We start from the raw sequence: 18,246 nt of genomic DNA on the forward strand, positions 1-18,246 counted from the left end.
CCTCCCTCTAGGGAACTAGAGTAAGATTCCTTCTTGGAGCTACTTGATGTATTACCTCAAGAAGGTTTTCTTTTGATTTATTTTACATAAATTCGTTATTTTTAAGGGTTATTTCATCTGTAGCAACAGATAAACGGGGTTTTTATAATCGAGAATTAATCCTTTTTGTCAAAATTTAATCTGACTTCTTTTTTTTCCTCTCTATTTGAGCTCTCTGTCTTGCTAACAAATATAATTGAAGAGTTCTTGTTACTACCATCAGTGCATTCGTCAATGTTGTCCTGTACGCGCAAATTATTTGAACTGCAGTTCTTCCTTGCACACTAATGAGGGCTTTTCTGTGGCTCTCCACAGAAAGAAGGCCAATATTTTTCTGCGTCCTTCCCGTGGTCCGTACCTTTTTGGCATTAGGTGGCTTAAGTTGTTTAATATCTTGTTGGCTTTTTTATAAACGATTCTGATATGATTTGAAAAGGTACGATTTCTACTAGATGGATGCTCAGATACCTGGAAACTTCCTGACTTTCAGTGATTTTGTCATTTACACAACGCCACTGAAATGGTTTTAGTTTTTTTACATGCAACAAAGAGCACTGCCTCGGTTTGTGTGGTACTAGTTTTAAGTCCTTCTCTATCCACTGCGTAATGTTAATATAATTTATTGTGACCTCCATCATCTCCTTTCCTCTAGTTTTTACTAGGATACCCAGGTGATTCGCGTATCCGATCAGAGTTACGCCTCTCAATTCTGGTAAATTCAGGATTCCGTCATAATATACGTTTCACAGTGTAGATTCTAAAATTGAACCTGTGAACCACCGCACGTTGCCATTTTTTGCTGGTCTACTCCAACATTTAGGAATCGGTCTTCGAAATAGCTAGTCGATATATTGAGCAAGTCGAAGCAAAGTTTCTTCTCCTTAGTTCTGTTCTCAGCCTTTCGATGGTGCCGAGTTGAAAGCATTTTCTACATCGACCGTTACTAAGGCGTATAGGTTTCTTCTTTTGTAGAGTTCCAGCTTGACTTTTGCATCTTTGGACTTTTCTGAGTGCGCTAATAGTATAGTAGTAGATATCTTCTCTCTGAGGCCATACTGTCTGTCTGATAGCCCTTCAGCCCTATCTATTTCCACCTTTAATCGACTGAGTAAGAGATTAATTTTTCGTTTATAAGGCAGATTGGCCTGTATTTTTTATTTTTGTCTCCTTGCTTGTTGTCTTTTCTGCAAGGATGAGCCTTGTAGTTTTCCAGGAGTTCGGGAAGACGCCTGAAAGCAGGATGAAGTTCATGAGTTTTAGACACTGAGCGTATGGCTTTTAACCACGGCTTTTATTACTTCTGGCGGTAGGTTGTCAAGTCCTAGCGCTTTATTTGGTTTAATTTTTTGAGTTGCGGTAGTCAGAAAATTTGTGGTATATAGTGGGATATTTGCCTGGGCCATATTTCTAGTGTTATCAGATCACAGTAAACTGAAGCCACGAAAGTTTTTTTTTCTCAAAACCCGTGACTATGTGGTCACAAAGCCTTCGTACAGCTTCTGTAGTTGACCTACCTTCCCGGAATCCAAATTGCTCAGTAATAAAATAGACTTGCTTTCAAAGTATGCATAGTGCTTAACTCAGAAATTTTTGAGACTACTGGGATCAGAGAAATAGGTCTATCTATAGTTTGTTCTAATTATGTTATTAATTTAATTATTCCTGGAGGTCAATGTTGACATTATATTTTGGTGACGGTTTTTTTCTACTAGAGTTTATAATCTCTCAGGCTAAGTGTGACACATCAGAATTTGAAAGATAGTTTGAGTTCCCTTCTTTTTGCATTAGTTATTTCCTCTCTCTATATGTCTATATCTGTATATCTAGCCTGTCTATAGATATGGTTTCTCGTAGCCTCTTAGTATAAGTCAAGTTAACTAGGTTTTTCAAAAAATAAATAAAATTTGACGTTACTACATTAATCACTAGTTAGGAATTTCAAGTTTTTTCATTCATCTGTTTTTTAGACTCAAAAAACAGATGTACCTGCTCTAGTAAAAGGTCTTATTTTATTATCTGATTCATTATTCATTTTATTCAAAAATATCAAATGTTGATGTAAAACAATAAGGCTAATGCTAATAACAGAATGATCTGATAACTGATGAGTGAAAGTATTTACAATGACAGGAGTGCTGTTGCAATCCATAACTCTCTAATCTTCGAAATCCCTTTTAAAATGTACATTGAAGAATGTCCATTTTAAAAGGGAAAAGAAGAAAAGAAAGTTGGATGGAAACTTAATAAAATAATGTGAAATAATAGCACGGTTTTACACTTGCTGTGCAAACAACAACACTATAAACAGTTACTTTTATTCTAAAGCCTGCTTTTGAAGGTCTGGAAATATTGACAATCAATAACTGAGATCTACATTTTTTTAATTAAAATATGACGTAAAAAAATAAACATTACATTGTTGATTAGAAAATTTAGTACTTGTTCACAAAAGAAAATTCTATTATTTTAAATATGTATACAGGGTGAATTTTTAGGGTCGAGGTTTCAGGTAGGCCACCACAAGTAAGTTATAGGTGAATTAAAAAATGGCATTTTTGCTAAACCGCTTTGTATTGCGGTGATAAATCGCAATAGAGAAAATACTCATAAATTATCGATTTTTTTGCAATCTCTTATTGTTGATGGGCGCAATTATTCTCAATATTTTTACATTAGATTTGAGTAGATCTGAGTGTTTAATATACAAATCTAACGACTCTGTTTAAAAAATACCAAAATTTCAATTTATAACTAACATTAAAAAATCGAAAAAAAAAACTAACAAAAAATCACCCGTAGATCTATAGCGTGCTTTTGTTTAATAAAACACGCAACCAAGACTTCGAATTCCACTGGAAGAATTTTCATGTAGCAAAAAAAATCTTAGAGGACCGAGTGCATCAAAAAAAGCAACACTTGCGTCATCTCCATTTAGACAGGGCGATGTTGCAGCAAGAGTTTCGCATGGAAAGCCGAAATTGCTCTTTTACGCAGACCCACAAACAGATTTTAGAAGATTTGTGGGAATTGAGTGTGTCTAGATATAGTGAGGTAAGTTTTTAAACATTTTCAAGAATATAAATATAATAATTTTGATATGTTTAGGTCAGAATGGCTGCGCAATCCAAACTTTATGGTGTAATTCAATACTTTGCCTATTCTTACACTGTGTTAACACCAAAAATAACAGAAATACTTAAGACAGACTCAGTGGAAAACCACGAGACCTTTAAAGGTTGCCTCTATGTCCTCTTAGGGCCAAAAAACGCACCAATATTAGCACGGCACGATTGGGAATTTATTAAGGAAATCTGGCCGTTATTAGTTAAATCTATGCCCTCAGAAAAACCTTCGATAGTTAATTTAATCAGTGCCTTAACTGACACGGTGCATAAATATTTTCCGACTATCGCAATCAAATTAAGCATTCCAGAGAAGACTTTAAGTTCTGCTCGACATTTTGCTTCAGTAGGCCCGTTTCCATGTGATATCAAGAAATTTCAAACTCTAATTGATGGTGGAGAGGCCTATTTGATGAAAAAATCATTACAACGGAGGGAGGCTCACGACAAAACCGTTACTTGTTTATTGGAGAATTTAGAAAACGGAAATCTGTAAGCGTTTTAAAGAAACTAATTTTCGTAATTAATGACCTTTTTACTTCAGACATTGGCGCCATAAATCTATGGCAATAAGCTTTTTAAAGGATCTAGTTCATTTTGACGTAAAATACGACGAGAAAGTAGTAAGATACTTTCTTAAAGCGGCCATAAGCGATTCATTAACTGTGAGAAAAAGTGCCATGAAAATGTTAGTGTTTATCAGCATCCAAAATAAACCGAAATTTAAGAAAATAGAAGTTGATCCGTATAAGTTATCTGGTACGAAACATAATGGAAAATTGATACCCGGAGAGCGAGAAGATAATAAGTGGTAAGTTTATTTACTTTCTTATTAAATATAGTGCCAAAATAAATAGCGAAACACAATTTATATAGTAGGGAGAGGAAAACAATAACGTAATAGGAATCTTGTTTTCACTTACCCCTTCACTCCCAGCAACCACAACTTTATAATCTTAAATAGAACTTCCTGCGTATGATACCTTTTCTGGTAAAAGTGGTACCCTGCAAATCTAACTTTTCTGAGATTACGTCGGTATTCCTGAACTATTTTTTCGGTCCGGTGTCTGTTTCTGATTCAGGTTGCGTCGCTCGTTAAAAAGTAACAGATTTAGGTGACTCCAACGGAAGAAATCAAGAGGCGATAGGTCCGGAGATCTCGGATGGCATAAGACCTCTTCTTCCATTTCATTGATTTCGAAATTATTTATTGTAGGAGCATTGCGAATGTCCGTATACTTAAAATGGTCCTAAATATTCGTGGGTTTTCGTCATTTTAGTAACAAGAGTTTTATTTTTATTTGCGTGCCCATTTGAATAGAATCTGCACTCATCACTAAAGCAAATGCTTTTGGTTTTTAATTCTACAGCAAAAGATTAACGGCCAGAATTTCACAAAATTCAATTCTTCCCCCGGAGTCATCATCTTAAAGGATTTGCATTTAATAGGAATGTAATTTATGGAGTCTAAATACTTTTCTTACAGATTTAGGGGTTAGTCCTGTTGCTGTAGCTACCTGACGAGTCGATAAAGTAGGATTAATTGCAAATTGTTTAACGTGCTTCAATTTGCGACACTACCAGTTTCTTGTAATTTTAATACTAGTTGTTGATTGTGCACGTGACTGACATTTCTTTCCGGATGCCTCTGGTTAAATACTTGAGCTGTTCTTACCAAATACTGATTATCCTTACCATAAATAAAAATAATTTCCACACATTCAGCTATGTTGGACACGATTGTTGCAGATAAATGCTATTTCTTGTGCAAGTAACATCGAAATAAAACTCAAACATAATAATTCCTTAGCGTTTTACCATTGGTTTAAATGTCAATTTAATTAGTGAAAAAGACCGTGATAGGGACTATACCTGAAATTTGGTATATCGATGTCAATAGTTCATATGTCATCTTTTGACATATTCTAAATACTTCTCTTAATACTCATAGAAAAAATCATTCATAGGGTGCCATGAATGCGTTGAAAGTTTTAGTTTTTAATCAAGTAATCACGGACAAATAGTTTTCATTGCATGTTATGACTTAAATCGTTTACACGCCTATTTAAAATGTCAAAACTATTAATTTTGGCATTTACTTTATTTTTTTAAATAGCACATTATTGGGAACAACTACTTTTGAAATGCGGTTTCTTTTTCCCAATAATTTGATATGTTTATTTCTTAAATCGGTTGATAAATAAGCCCATTTAAAATAAGAAAGTTACTGTCTCTTTATGTTAAACCGAAAGTGATGGAAAACAATAAAATATGTCAAAAGATGCTCTTATAACTATTCTATTGATATACCAAATTTCATTTGTTTATGTTGAAAAATAAAAAAGTTATTAAGTGTTCTCTTTTTCCTGTGTCACCCGGTATATCGAGAAATGCTGCCTTTCCGAGATTCAAGCTATCAAAATTATAAGATTTTTTTTTTAGTTATAGCACTTTTTTCATATATTTTTTTTTAAATTCTACCAGTGGCGTCAAGTTACATCAAATTTATTTATCATTACTTACATAAAATACCACCATTTATTATTAGGTATATTTATAAGGAAGTTATATAATAACATACAGGGTGTCCCAGCGAAAACGAAACAGAGGTATTTTTGGTATGAAAAAAAATTTTTTTTACAAAAATCTCGAACACGTCGATTTTATTTTCGAGGGGGACAACTTTTCCTTACCAAGGCACCCTCATACCAGTAACCCTCTTCGAGGGGGTGGGATCACCCCTAAAATCTTAAATAGAAAGAGGGGTCGTGTGATGATGACCCTATTTTAATGGTCTTTTAATTCTGAATATAACTGCCAAATTTGAAGTGGCTAAAATTTTTGATCCGGATATGACAGCTTGTCAAAATTGTAGAAACAGCGAAAATGAAAAAGGTATTTTGAACTCTGTTTTGGATAATATTTTTAAAAGAATAAGGAAGTCCTAATTTCAAAGGGGTCACTTATTAATTAAGAGGCCACCCTAATACCTGGAACCCTTTACGAGGGGTTGAAAGCACCCCTTAAATCTTAAATAGAAAAAGGGGTCGTCTTATTTTGAAGGCCTTTTTACTCTGAATTTAAATGGTGACTTCTGAGTGACTGATGGATATCTTGTGGATATAAAAATAGCAAGAAATACAACTTTACTTTACTGCCAGTAAAAGTGGAGAGATAAGTAATACCTACCCTTTTCCTTTTGTGTCTTTTAAATAAAACAAGTTTATTTAAATTACGTCAATTTATTAAATGTTCAAATTGTGCCTCGCCTACTTCCATGCAGGAATACAGGATTTGCTCAAAACGATGCCTGACGTTTTGTAGAACTTCAGGTGTTATCATCTGACACTCATTTATAATTCTCTGGCGTAAGTCTTCTAGGGTGTCCCAACCAGACACCGTAGCGTAAACTTTTGTTTTTTAATGCCCCCATAACAAAAATCTAATGGGGTTAAATCGGGTGACCTAGCTGGCCATTCCATAAAAGGTCCTCTCCTTCCAATCCAACGATCAGGTAATATCTCATCAAGATATTGCCTCACACCAGCAGCATAATGTGGAGGCGCTCCGCCTTGTTGGAAAACGACTTGATCATCAGAATGATTTCCGCCTTCCATTATTTCTACTATTCTTGGATATACGGCATTTTCCAAGAGATCTCGGTACATTTCTCCATTCAAATTTCCGGGCAGAAAAAACGGACCAACAATGGAGCCGCCCAAGATTCCCGCCCAAACATTTAACTTCTCAAGGAACTGGATATGAACTTCACGAAACTGGCCCGGATTTGCATTTGACCAGTAGCGGCAGTTATGACGATTTACGTTGCCATTAAGAAAAAAAGTACATTCATCTGAAAAGCAAATGTTGTAAATAAGACGCGGATTAACAGTTATCATATCACTAAGCGATTCACAAAATTGCACTCGTCTGTCAAAATCGTCCTCATTCAGTTCTTGCACCAGATGAATTTTGTAAGCATGGAATTTATTATGCTTAAGTATCCTATGAACACTACTTTTGCTTACTCCTGTACTCGTCGCCAATTTTCTGACACATTTCCTGGCTCGGCATGAAGTTGACCTAGGACAGTTATTTGCATTGCTTCATTGACAACAACAGCATTTTGAACCTCACGCTTTTTATTTAAGACACTGCCAGATTCCCTAAATTTAGCAACTATTTCTAGAACGTATTTTCTGTTGACTCGTTTTTCTGGATGAAGGTCATTAAATTCTTTTTCTAGGTCATTAGAATTCCATTAGAAGGTCATTAATTTCTTTAAACCGTTCTATTGGCACAATTGTTGTGCCGAAAGAAAAACTCTATCATCTCAACCCTCTCTGCAGTAGAATAAACCATTGCTAACAGTGTTTCAACACGTAAAAGACTGGGTAATAATTTAAAACTATTTAAATAAATGCTGCTTTATGAAAAAAGTACCAATGATAAAAAAATTGTAAGAAAGGGTTTCAGGCATAAAGGTTTATTTAAAGCATTTTTTCCAGAATTTTATTTGGCTTTCATATCCAGAAGAAATCCATCAGTCACTCAGAAGTCACCATTTAAATTTAAAGTGAAAACGCTTTCAACATAAGGTATAACACGATCCCTCTTTCTGTTTAAGATTTAAGGGGTGCTTTCAACCCCTCGTAAAGGATTCCAGGTATTAGGTGGCCTCTTAATTAATAAGTGACCCCTTCAAAAATAGGATTTCCTTGTTCTTTTAAAAATATTATCCAAAAAAGAGTCCATAATACCTTTTTCATTTTCGCTGTTTCCGCAATTTTGACAAGCTGTTTTATTCAGAGAAATAATTTTAGCCACTTCAGATTTGGCAGTTATATTCAGAATTAAAAGACCTTTAAAATAAGGTATCATACGACCCCTCTTTCCATTTAGGATTTTAGGGGTGATTCCACCCCCTCGAAGAGGGTTGCTGGTATGAGGGTGCCTTGGTAAGGAAAAGTTGTCCCCCTCAAAAATAAAATCGACGTGTCCGAGATTTTTGAAAAAATTTTTTTTTTTCATACCGAAAATAGCTCTGTTTCGTTTTCGCTGGGACACCCTGTATATAAGCAATTACTTATATAATAAATATAAGTAATTGCTATTGTTTAGAAACTTCTTTATTTAGTTTAAAACATTCCTGTATTCTAGTTATAACTAATTTATAATAATTTTGTCGTCTTTCTAAACCAATTCTCAATAATATAAATGTTGTTATTGTGTTTTAAATAAAAGTTTGTTTTTTAAAACATTGTTTCCCTCGGCCCAAACTAAACTTCCGTACTGCATCGAGACTGAATATTTTTAGACAAAAAAATTATATCCTCAGTTAATTTGGAGCAAATTGGGTTTCTTTACTTTTTGAGGTACGAAGGCATCGATACCGAGTAAAGAAAATTAAACGTATTTTCCTGCACGAAGGAATCGCTTAAGTTTGATATAGTATACTCGTATAATAATAAGGCTATATTATTTGTAAACAAAACGTGTAATTTAAAAAAATCGCTAATAGACACACTCAAAAACGAATTTAATCATGTTCGAAGTCTGAAGCCTTTTGCTGAACACGTAATTCATATCAATGTCTATAGATAGATCCGATAGTAGCAGCTGAAATTCGATTTCTTAATTCCTCGCAAGCATTTCAGTTCACAGGAGTCGCATATACGATTTCTTTCAAAAACCCTATATAAATCTAAAAGGTTAATATCGGCTTGACTAATTGACTAGCTCATTATGTCCGACCCATTTTTCTGGAAAATTATTATCCAACCAGTTTCTAATATTTCTATGAAAGTAGGCTAAACAACCGTCAAGTTGAAACCAAGCTAATCTTGATTCCAGTGGAATACTTTCTCACGTATTGGCATGTATTGCCATTAGAAATTGTAAAAATTTCTTCGTTCTGGTAAGAAATAGGTAATGATTGTAAATTCCAAGTCAAAAATTAACACTACATTCTATTTGGATATTATTTCTTGACCGAATGACATGAAGGTTTCCGCACATCGACAACCAAAATACGATTCATCAGTCCATAATATGGTATTTACAAACTGTCTATTCTGCTCAATTGAACGAAGAATCCATTGGCAAAAAAACAACCTTCGCTATTCATCACCTTCTCTTAAACCTTGGAAGGGTTGCAAATGGTAAGCGTGTCGATGGTCCTTTTTTAAAACTCGAAGAATTTTAACTTACAAGAACGAAGTGTGCAGCAGTTTGCAAAATGAAAAGAGAAATTGAAAACCAAAACTCCCATCCATTTAGATTTTAGCGATTTCTTCATGGTTGAGAATGTGTTTTTTTTTATTCGAAAACGGTGTACGTAAAAAAGTCAAAAAACCGAATTTGGTCCAAATTAAATGAGGATTTCAAGAGTCATTTTTATTTTTAAAAAAACGGCGTATCATTTTTTTATCTAAAAATATTCAGTCTCGATGCAGTACGGACGCCACTGGTAGAATTTAAATTTAGAATCTCAGATAGGAAGTTTTTCTCGACAACTCTTTATGTGACAAAAAAGGACTTTTTTACGTAGGATACGTGGTTAAGATCTGGACCATCCTGTACGGGAGAATTTTGACGGTAATAAACCAAATAGGGATAGCTTCATTGGGCATTTTTTCCCAATAGCAAATCCTTTAATTATATCTAATTTTGCTATTGTATTCTAGACATTGTTTGATACTCATTTGTCGTAAGCTGCTAAGCATTTTTCTTTTTTGTTTTTATTTAAACTTGCCAATTTTAAGTTTAATTACTGTTTTATATTTTTATCAACTCCAGTTTTGAACGTATTTTATCGAATCGATTTTTTAATAGTTTAAAGTGCTGGTAAAATAATACTCTTTCTCTTAAACATGACGATAACCTATAATAAAGATCAACATCTTCATTTTCCTCTTCATATTGTATACGCGTGCGCCTCTTTTTTTAGCTGTAGTTTCATCATGAAACGACTTTGTTTATTAGAAGTAATCGGAGTGTTAATATTATACTCTTATCCATATCATCCTCTTGGATAACACTTGTAAGTTTGCTTTATTAAGCCGTTAGAGTGTATACTGCCGTACAAGCCAAAAAAGTCACTTTTTTTACGAAAATTAGTTTTTTATATCAATTGATAGCCAAGTAGATTCGACATCTATCTGAGAAAACAAAAATCTAAAAAAAGTTTACCGTTTTTCTTTAATTGCATGTTTTATGCGACTATTATTTCAATTTTTTCCGAGGAAAAAAGACCTAAATATAGAAAAGGTTGTAGATGCTGACGTATCACGTGTGATACGTCATCATTTACAACTCAGAAGTGTCGTAAGTCGATTTAGGTCCTTTTTAACCACTAAAAGCTTCGAAGATCAGCCTTAAATACAACAAGTGCAAATGTGCATAGACTTAGGACTCTTTTGCCCTTTTAAAATGCTCGAGGGTCACGCTTCGTTACCAGAAAAGAAAGTCCTATGTCTTCGTTCGGTCTCAGAAAACGAGCGAGGAAACCCGAGGGTCATCAGTTGTTTTCCTGTTGTCACTGGCAAATATTTCGTGAGCGAAACGAACATTAAATATTTGTCAATTGATACTCCGTATTAATATAATCAATAATCTTTGAATCTTCACGAAATCCGTTTTTTTCGTCACTCATAAATTCGGCATTTTGCATTTAAATTATAAGAGTTTTCGTGTCAAATAACTTATAATTTATTTTTTCTTCAAATATTGATTAGAACGATGATTTCTTTTTTGATATGTATTTAAGGGAATTATAGATATGATTACGATTTGCGATGTTCGTCGAACATTAAACCGGGAGATAATTTCCATAAACAAAGAATATATTAATTAAGTGAATCGATATTATAAATTGTAGCTGACATCATCAGACTTCGGACAGGTAGCTTCGCTTGTAAAGTAGATGAGGCTCAAGCGCCTTTACAAGTAAAAAAGAACTATGTCGACTTAGGACCTTTTTCCTTATATTTGCTTTATTGCACTGGCCGACTTATTTTTTTTAATGCAAATAACAAAATTATTAAAATTTTTAAACCGAATCGGAAAGAGCATCATCAATTTTTATTAAAAATGTTTTATCCGGTATAAAAATATAAAATTTTAATATGTATTTGGAAGAAAATCGTTTTTGTCGAAGCTAAACAGACTTAAGTACTTTTTTGACTTGTACGGCAGTATAGGAATTGCATTGTCGTTCATCAAGAAATGTCCTTTCGGTGTTTTAAAACAATACTCTAAAAAAGCTTCTCACAAGTATATTTTATTTCGAATAAAGTAATTGGAATATTGATCAGCTGTGTGTTCTCTAAAAACACAAAAAATATACTTTAGCTAAGGTATGTTTTTTTGAGATTTAAATTTTAAATTTATTATTTAATATATGTCATATAAATATTACACTTACAGTCTTTTGTACATGCTCTCATTTTTTTTTTAACTTAATTTCCATTTATAGGGTGATTTAGGAAAAAACAACCGAATGATCTTATCCCTTCAATTTTGCTATTTACTTTATTTAATTTTGGTTAAAAAAAAAGGAAAAAAAGTACAAATAATAATTTGAAATTAGTACATTTTTGTAGATAGATGCCGTCTGCTTGTATCTAATATATTGAAGGCAGTTTGGATGTTTAGTTTAAAACATTTTTCAAATGTTTATAATATTTTTTTACTACCAAATTTTTTTCTCAGGTTACAGTACAACTCAAATACAGCACCAAAAACCAACGCCCAATGGGAAGAAATCAGATACATTCACGACAACGTAACGGGTTATTACGCATGGCCCAAAAAACTTATGTTGTACGCCCCTGCGTCCCAGCAAATTTCTGTGTGTCCGGTGTCCCGATTAGACCAAATGACCGCAACAGAAAAAGAAATTTATAATTTCTTCAAAAGCGAAGACAACGTATCGCAGCTGATTAAATATTTATCTATGGAGGAGAAGAAAGGAACCGATCATTTTAATAATTACCGGTTTCTGGCGTTTAAGGTATGTTCAATCCTGTCTAGAAATTTTAAAATCATATCTTGAAAATATTTTAACAGGATTATTGCAAAATAAAAATATATCAAGTTTTATTGGCCAATTCCTAGTACTCATGTTATCCATGCTTACACTATCGTTCATATGTAAAGCAATAAAATAAAAATTTGTAAAAGCTAAAAGCAGCAAGTAACAAATTTTACTATAAAACATTTATATTTGGTCTTGGCTATACATTCCTTAGCATAAATACCCAAACTTTTTATAAACAACATTCTTATCTTACAAATTTTTTTGGTGTGAGGTTTATAAGTAGAGCAACTATTTTTTAAGTCGATTTTAAAATTAGATTTCGATCAGTCCAATTCAGCTATAGTTTTTATCAGATACAACATGCCAAGTTCATTTATCAATATTCATTTATCCAATACAAATAAAACAAAAAATCTTACAAAAGTTTAGGCAAGGAGAAAAACGTTGTGAAAATTGCAAATGATTGAAATTTGAATAAATCAAGAGTATCAAGGGCTATTTCGAATTTTAACAGATGAATTACTTTAGAAGCAGTCCCCAAGAGTGGTTTGGAATATACAGGGTTTCCATCTATAACCTGATACATTTTAACTGCTTATAAGTCGAGAACGGAAAATGCCAACAATGTGCGGTTTCCACAGAACTTCATCAATATTTTTAAAGTTTTTTTTGACAGTGTTGCCAAGTTTCAAAATTTACCTGAAATAGGAGGAAAAAAATTGATGATTTTCAAAGGCCGATTTCTCAAAAATTTTAAATGTAACACCCTGTACTTTTTAATTTCACGTAAAAGCCTGTTAAATCCCCTTTCCGAAAATGTATAAATTGTCTTAAATTCATTATTTTTTCGCATTATTCATATATTTTTCTCGGTATCAAGTGACAACAATAACAATTGTAGCTTGTCAAGGAGGCTGTGAGTTGCACAATTTGTTTTGTGGGCTTCAACTACTGTCACATCTTTTTAACGTCATTCGTTGGGCAGTCCCAATAATTTGATTTCTATATGTATTTTTGCGTTTTTTAAAGATTTTGAAAGGTTTAAATATGTTTACCACCCGGGAAAAGGCACGTTGCGTGTTATTATTTAATGAATACAAATCAGTTACGCAGACGAGAAGAAGATTTAGGCTGATTTTTGAAAGGGCTCCACCTTCACGCAATTCTATACTTCATTGGGTACGCCAATTTTCCCAGGAGGGAACAGTTAAAAGAAAAGTTAAAACAAACCTAAATGCACAAGATAATCTGTTGGATGATATTTTGCTGGTAAAAGAAGTGTTATCCTTAAACAATAACCAAATATCTATTAGGAACATAGCTCAAACGACAAATATGTCAAAAAGTAATTTACATAAAATTCTAAAAATAATTAAGTTTAAACCCTACAAAATTCAAGCTTTCCAAAAAATAGAAAATCGCGCCCTTGAAAAAAGATATTTAATGAGCGAAACACTACTAGATCTCTTTAGAAATGACCGGATACCAATTTAATAATGTCTGCTGGCAACATTTCACATCAGTGGTCGAGTAAATAAGCATAACTGCCGAATTTGGGGAGATGAAAATCCTCGAGTGTATAACAAATTTGAAAGAGATTCTCCAAAGCGGAACGTTTGGTGTGCAGTATCGAAATCCAAAATTTATGGGCCATTTTTTTTTCAAGAAGCAACAGTGAATGGAAACAATTACACCGATATGTTGGAAACATTTTTTTATCCTCAACTTCAGCAGGATGGAATTTTAGACACGGTCTACTTCCAGCAAGACGGTGCACCACCACACTTCTCCAGGGTCGCTAGGGATTCCTTAGATATTACTTTTGGAAACAGATGGATAGGGCGAGCAGGTTCAATCGAGTGGGCACCTTATTCTCCCGATCTAACCATTCCAGATTTTTGTATATGGGGATATGTAAAAGACCGTTGCTACAATCCAACCCCAAGAAATTTGGAAGAACTGCGCAACAACATAGTAAACGTTTTCAACCAAATTACACCGCGAATGCTACAAAACGCCTTCGGCAACTTATTTCTCCGTCTACATTTGTGTTCCGAGCAAAATGGGGGTCATATTCAGCAGCAATTTATTAGTTATAAATTAAAATTAATTTCTTCAATTGTTTGTTGTTAAAATTGTTGTAAATAGTTATAATTTAATACATAGAATAAATACTTTTTATAGACATGGCAATAGCGCAAATTATTTAATTATGATCATGCTAAAGCGATACATAGGCAATTACCAGAAAATGTTCATCAATCACCGAATATCTAGGAAAATTTTCAAAAAGGTGTCATTTACTAAAATTGGCTCTGTAAAAAAAAATAATGAATTTAAGACAATTTATACATTTTCGGAAAGGCGATTTAACAGGCTTTCATGTGAAATTAAAAAGTACAGAGTGTTACATTTAAAATTTTTGAGAAATCGGCCTTTGAAAATCATCAATTTTTTTCCTCCCATTTCAGGTAAATTTTGAAACTTGGCAACACTGTCAAAAAAACTTTTAAAATGTTGATGAAGTTCTGTGAAAACCGCACATTGTTGTCATTTTTCGTTCTCAACTTGTAAGCTAAAATGTGTCAGTTAATAAATAGACACCCTGTATTATTTTAAATGCTTAATTTATGCTATTTTAAATACAGGTAGTTAATATAGATTATAAAGGTAACCAGAGATGAAAAATTGATAAACGAAAAAATACTTATAGTCAACTTTATATTTATTTAAAGACATTATTATAAAAAATAAAATGTAACAGCTGAATTTATATTCCAATATTGTATAAATTTAATAAAATGTGGCTCAAAATTAATCATTAACAAAAGTAAAAGGTAATGTGTCTGCATTTATAATTAGTGGCTTTACTTGAACTTCCATTATTGCATCCATAGTCCACATTCACTCCGCTTCTTCAGGAACATGATTTATTGGCCTTTTCCAATTTTTAGCAATAACATTATTTAAAGCTTTGTCATATAGAGTTCTAAGATTATTAAATTTAAATGTAGTATTTTTCCTTCCGACTTAATTTTTCATCTAAGTCCATATCAGCTCTATTAGTTTAAGCTCGTAAACAGGAAATCTTAAAATCGTCCAACCAGTGGATATGCAATTTCATCAATCACATACTTGTCCTGAGCATGATTTTCCTTAACCTTCGTATTACCGAATGTCTGCTATCTAACCAACGTTAAATATTGGCCTTCTTGTTTGCACTTTTAGGACATTCTTTCAACCTTCTTGCCGTAGTACGGGGCATTATCAAAAACCTCTGGATTTATCTCATCATGGTAGGCCTCAGTTTTTTTTCGATTTGAAAACCAGTAAACCTTGCTGAACAAAACCCTTGTCGGAATCTGTAATGGAGGACTATTAGACGTTTTCCTCTTAGTGATGAGATTGTCAAGCCAGTAGCTAATCCTTTAACAAAGGCTTCTCTTGAAGTAGGTATGGCGGCATCTTTCCTTTTTTTTTCAATATAATTTGTTGCGAAATCACTGACAATTAATTGCAAAATTATGAACTGAAATAATAACCCATTCCGCTTGACTAAATTCATAAGGATCCCGGGTCAAAAGGTACCGCCCTTTGCGCATAAAGCTCTATTTATTCGGCGAAAGTCGTGCCGTTGACAGAAAAATTAAAATGCTTACTGCTAATGACCCGTTTATGAGTGCATCCTGTATAAAAGAAGAAATTTCTGAAGTGTGTGTGTCTGTAAGTACCATAAAACGAAGACTAAGAAAATCTGGTTTATATGGGAAGGAAGTCTGCTAAAACGCCGTTTATATCTAGAAAAAATAGAGAGGCTAGACTTCGCTTTGCTAGAGAACATGTGAACTGATCTTTTCAAAAATGGAAAACGGTCCCATTTTTCGATGAAAGTTGTTTTGTAAACTTTTTAAATCTGTTGGAATTTTTTGGCCAAGGCGACCGTACTACCAACGTTAACCCCAAATATACAAGAAGACCATATGCTTCCATTTGCCGAGAATAATATGAGTTTATTGGAGATTTCAGCATGATAATGACCCGAAACACGCCCCCAAATTAATAAAAGATTAGTTTGTTGCAAATAACATCCACGTATTGTTTTGGCCAGCACAGAGTCCCGATCTTAGCCCCATAGAGAACATGTGGGATGAACATAACTTTTACATTCTATGACAAATCGATGTCTAGAAGTTATTAAGAATAAAAGATATGCCAGCAGATATTAAATAAAATTAGCAAATTATGAATAATTTAGTTTTTTTAGTTAGTTGCTTTATATTTGATCCTACAAATTTGTAATAATTAGCATAAATATTTTAGGTTTTTATTAAAGAATTAAATTATATATTTACTATAAGTATTATTACTAGATAATAAAGCCTCAAATAAAAATCCGTGGTCTGACTTTCACTGTTCTATAAAAATTTAAAATTACAAAAGTTTTTCTACATATAAGCTACACTATCGCTCCACACCATAATGATAATTTTTTAAAAATATATTGCTTATTATTAGTCAATTTGAATGCCAAAAAGGTCTATTAGTTAAAAAAACCCATGCATCCTTTGTTTTTTTTAAATCTCATTGCTGGTCTATGAGGAAAGCTGAAAAGCAAAAATGTGTATATACCTTTTATCGTTTTTTTAGGAATTTGGTTTTCTCGCTTAACCGTAATTTGTACAGAAAATATTATAAAACAAAAATGAAGATAACTAAATTCTCTACAATACACCTTTGGACTTTGAAGTTATAGAGTAAATAAGGCCAAAGCTAGATGGCGCCAGTCACCAAAATAATTTGCTTTTTAGATTTTTTTTACTTTTTGAGTTACTTAAGTGCGGTGAATTTGGCTTATAATATTTTTTCTCGGTATTTAATTTTTCTGTACCAAATTCACAGTTACCAAAAAAAGGCAAAGGATACACAATTTTGTTTTAAGCTTTCTTTATTTACTTTCAGTCTTAATATCATGGGAACTAATAAAGGTAACTGCATGTTGTTAAGGTTCATTTTAATTAGCATGAAAGTCTCTAATAAATTATCAAAAAACCCATTTTTTTTTTTAACTTGAAGTACCTGTAGTTGATTTTAAGGCCCTAAACAATTATTTTTATTTAAACAAATGAATAGATTTTTTTCTCCCGATTATATTGATATCAAACACTCATTCGTTATCTCCAATAGTTTAAAAGATATTCACGAAAAACATTTGATCCTCCACATTTTCTTCCTTCAATTCAAGCCGGATTTCACAGTTAAATCCTCATACTGTCACTGTAGAAAAGTAGTTTTTTTTTAAAAAGTTGTTCGTGTTAATAGCTTTGAACGTACATAGTTGTATCACCAGACTTTTGAAGAGCATATAAATTTGTTTGAAATACTAATAAATCAATAAAACTTACTAGAAATAATTTGTAAAAATATATCAGTTGGTCTTTGTACATCATCGGGAAGATTTTTTTCAAATTTCTCAGAAAATGTTTTAATAAACTGACAAAAAGTTTACTTCTTTTTTATCTCAATCGTCTGCACGTTTTTGTCAAGTCAGACTAGCTAGTGACTCTTATAATAGCCAAAGCGGAGGTACCGCCGACTATTAGGCTCATATGCTGGTGTTATAAGGGATACATCAGTCGGGCGCAGATGTTAGGTGTGTAGGTTGAATCGGCACTGAAGATAGATATTAATTACTTTATACCAGTTTTTTATTTTGTGCGGACGATAATGCTGAACTGGGTCCTTCTAATCCCCAAAAAACCAAGATAAGGTGTCAAAAAGTAATATACAGATAGGGAATTATTACAAGTATTGGAGAATAGTAATTTTGATGAGTTGGATTCTGTTGATCCCCTTCAACAGAATTCAACTTTTCTAATGATGGAAATTGGAGTGATGAGGACGAAGTCATTGAACATGTAACTGCCGAGACAGAGAATGATTTACCTTCCAACAGTGATGACGAAAATACTAAAAATATGCCGGTAGGTGATGGTGCCCGAAATTGGCTGGAAAATAGATCTCACCGATATGAAAAGTTTACCGTTT

General features: G+C 33.0%; 1 protein-coding gene across 1 annotated transcript in view; it reads left to right on the plus strand.

Annotated features, from left to right (window-relative positions):
- LOC126734522 (proteasome activator complex subunit 4B-like) overlaps window positions 1-18,246 on the plus strand; it is a 118,874-nt gene that overhangs the window by 59,685 nt on the left and 40,943 nt on the right. Inside the window, exons 11-14 of the mRNA XM_050438192.1 lie at window positions 2,839-3,090; window positions 3,145-3,653; window positions 3,706-3,972; window positions 11,874-12,174. Of these exons, the coding sequence (XP_050294149.1) occupies window positions 2,839-3,090; window positions 3,145-3,653; window positions 3,706-3,972; window positions 11,874-12,174 (1,329 nt within the window). The remainder of the gene's footprint in view (window positions 1-2,838; window positions 3,091-3,144; window positions 3,654-3,705; window positions 3,973-11,873; window positions 12,175-18,246) is intronic.

Source organism: Anthonomus grandis, chromosome 3, assembly GCF_022605725.1.
Source record: "Anthonomus grandis grandis chromosome 3, icAntGran1.3, whole genome shotgun sequence".
NCBI lineage: Eukaryota > Metazoa > Arthropoda > Insecta > Coleoptera > Curculionidae > Anthonomus > Anthonomus grandis.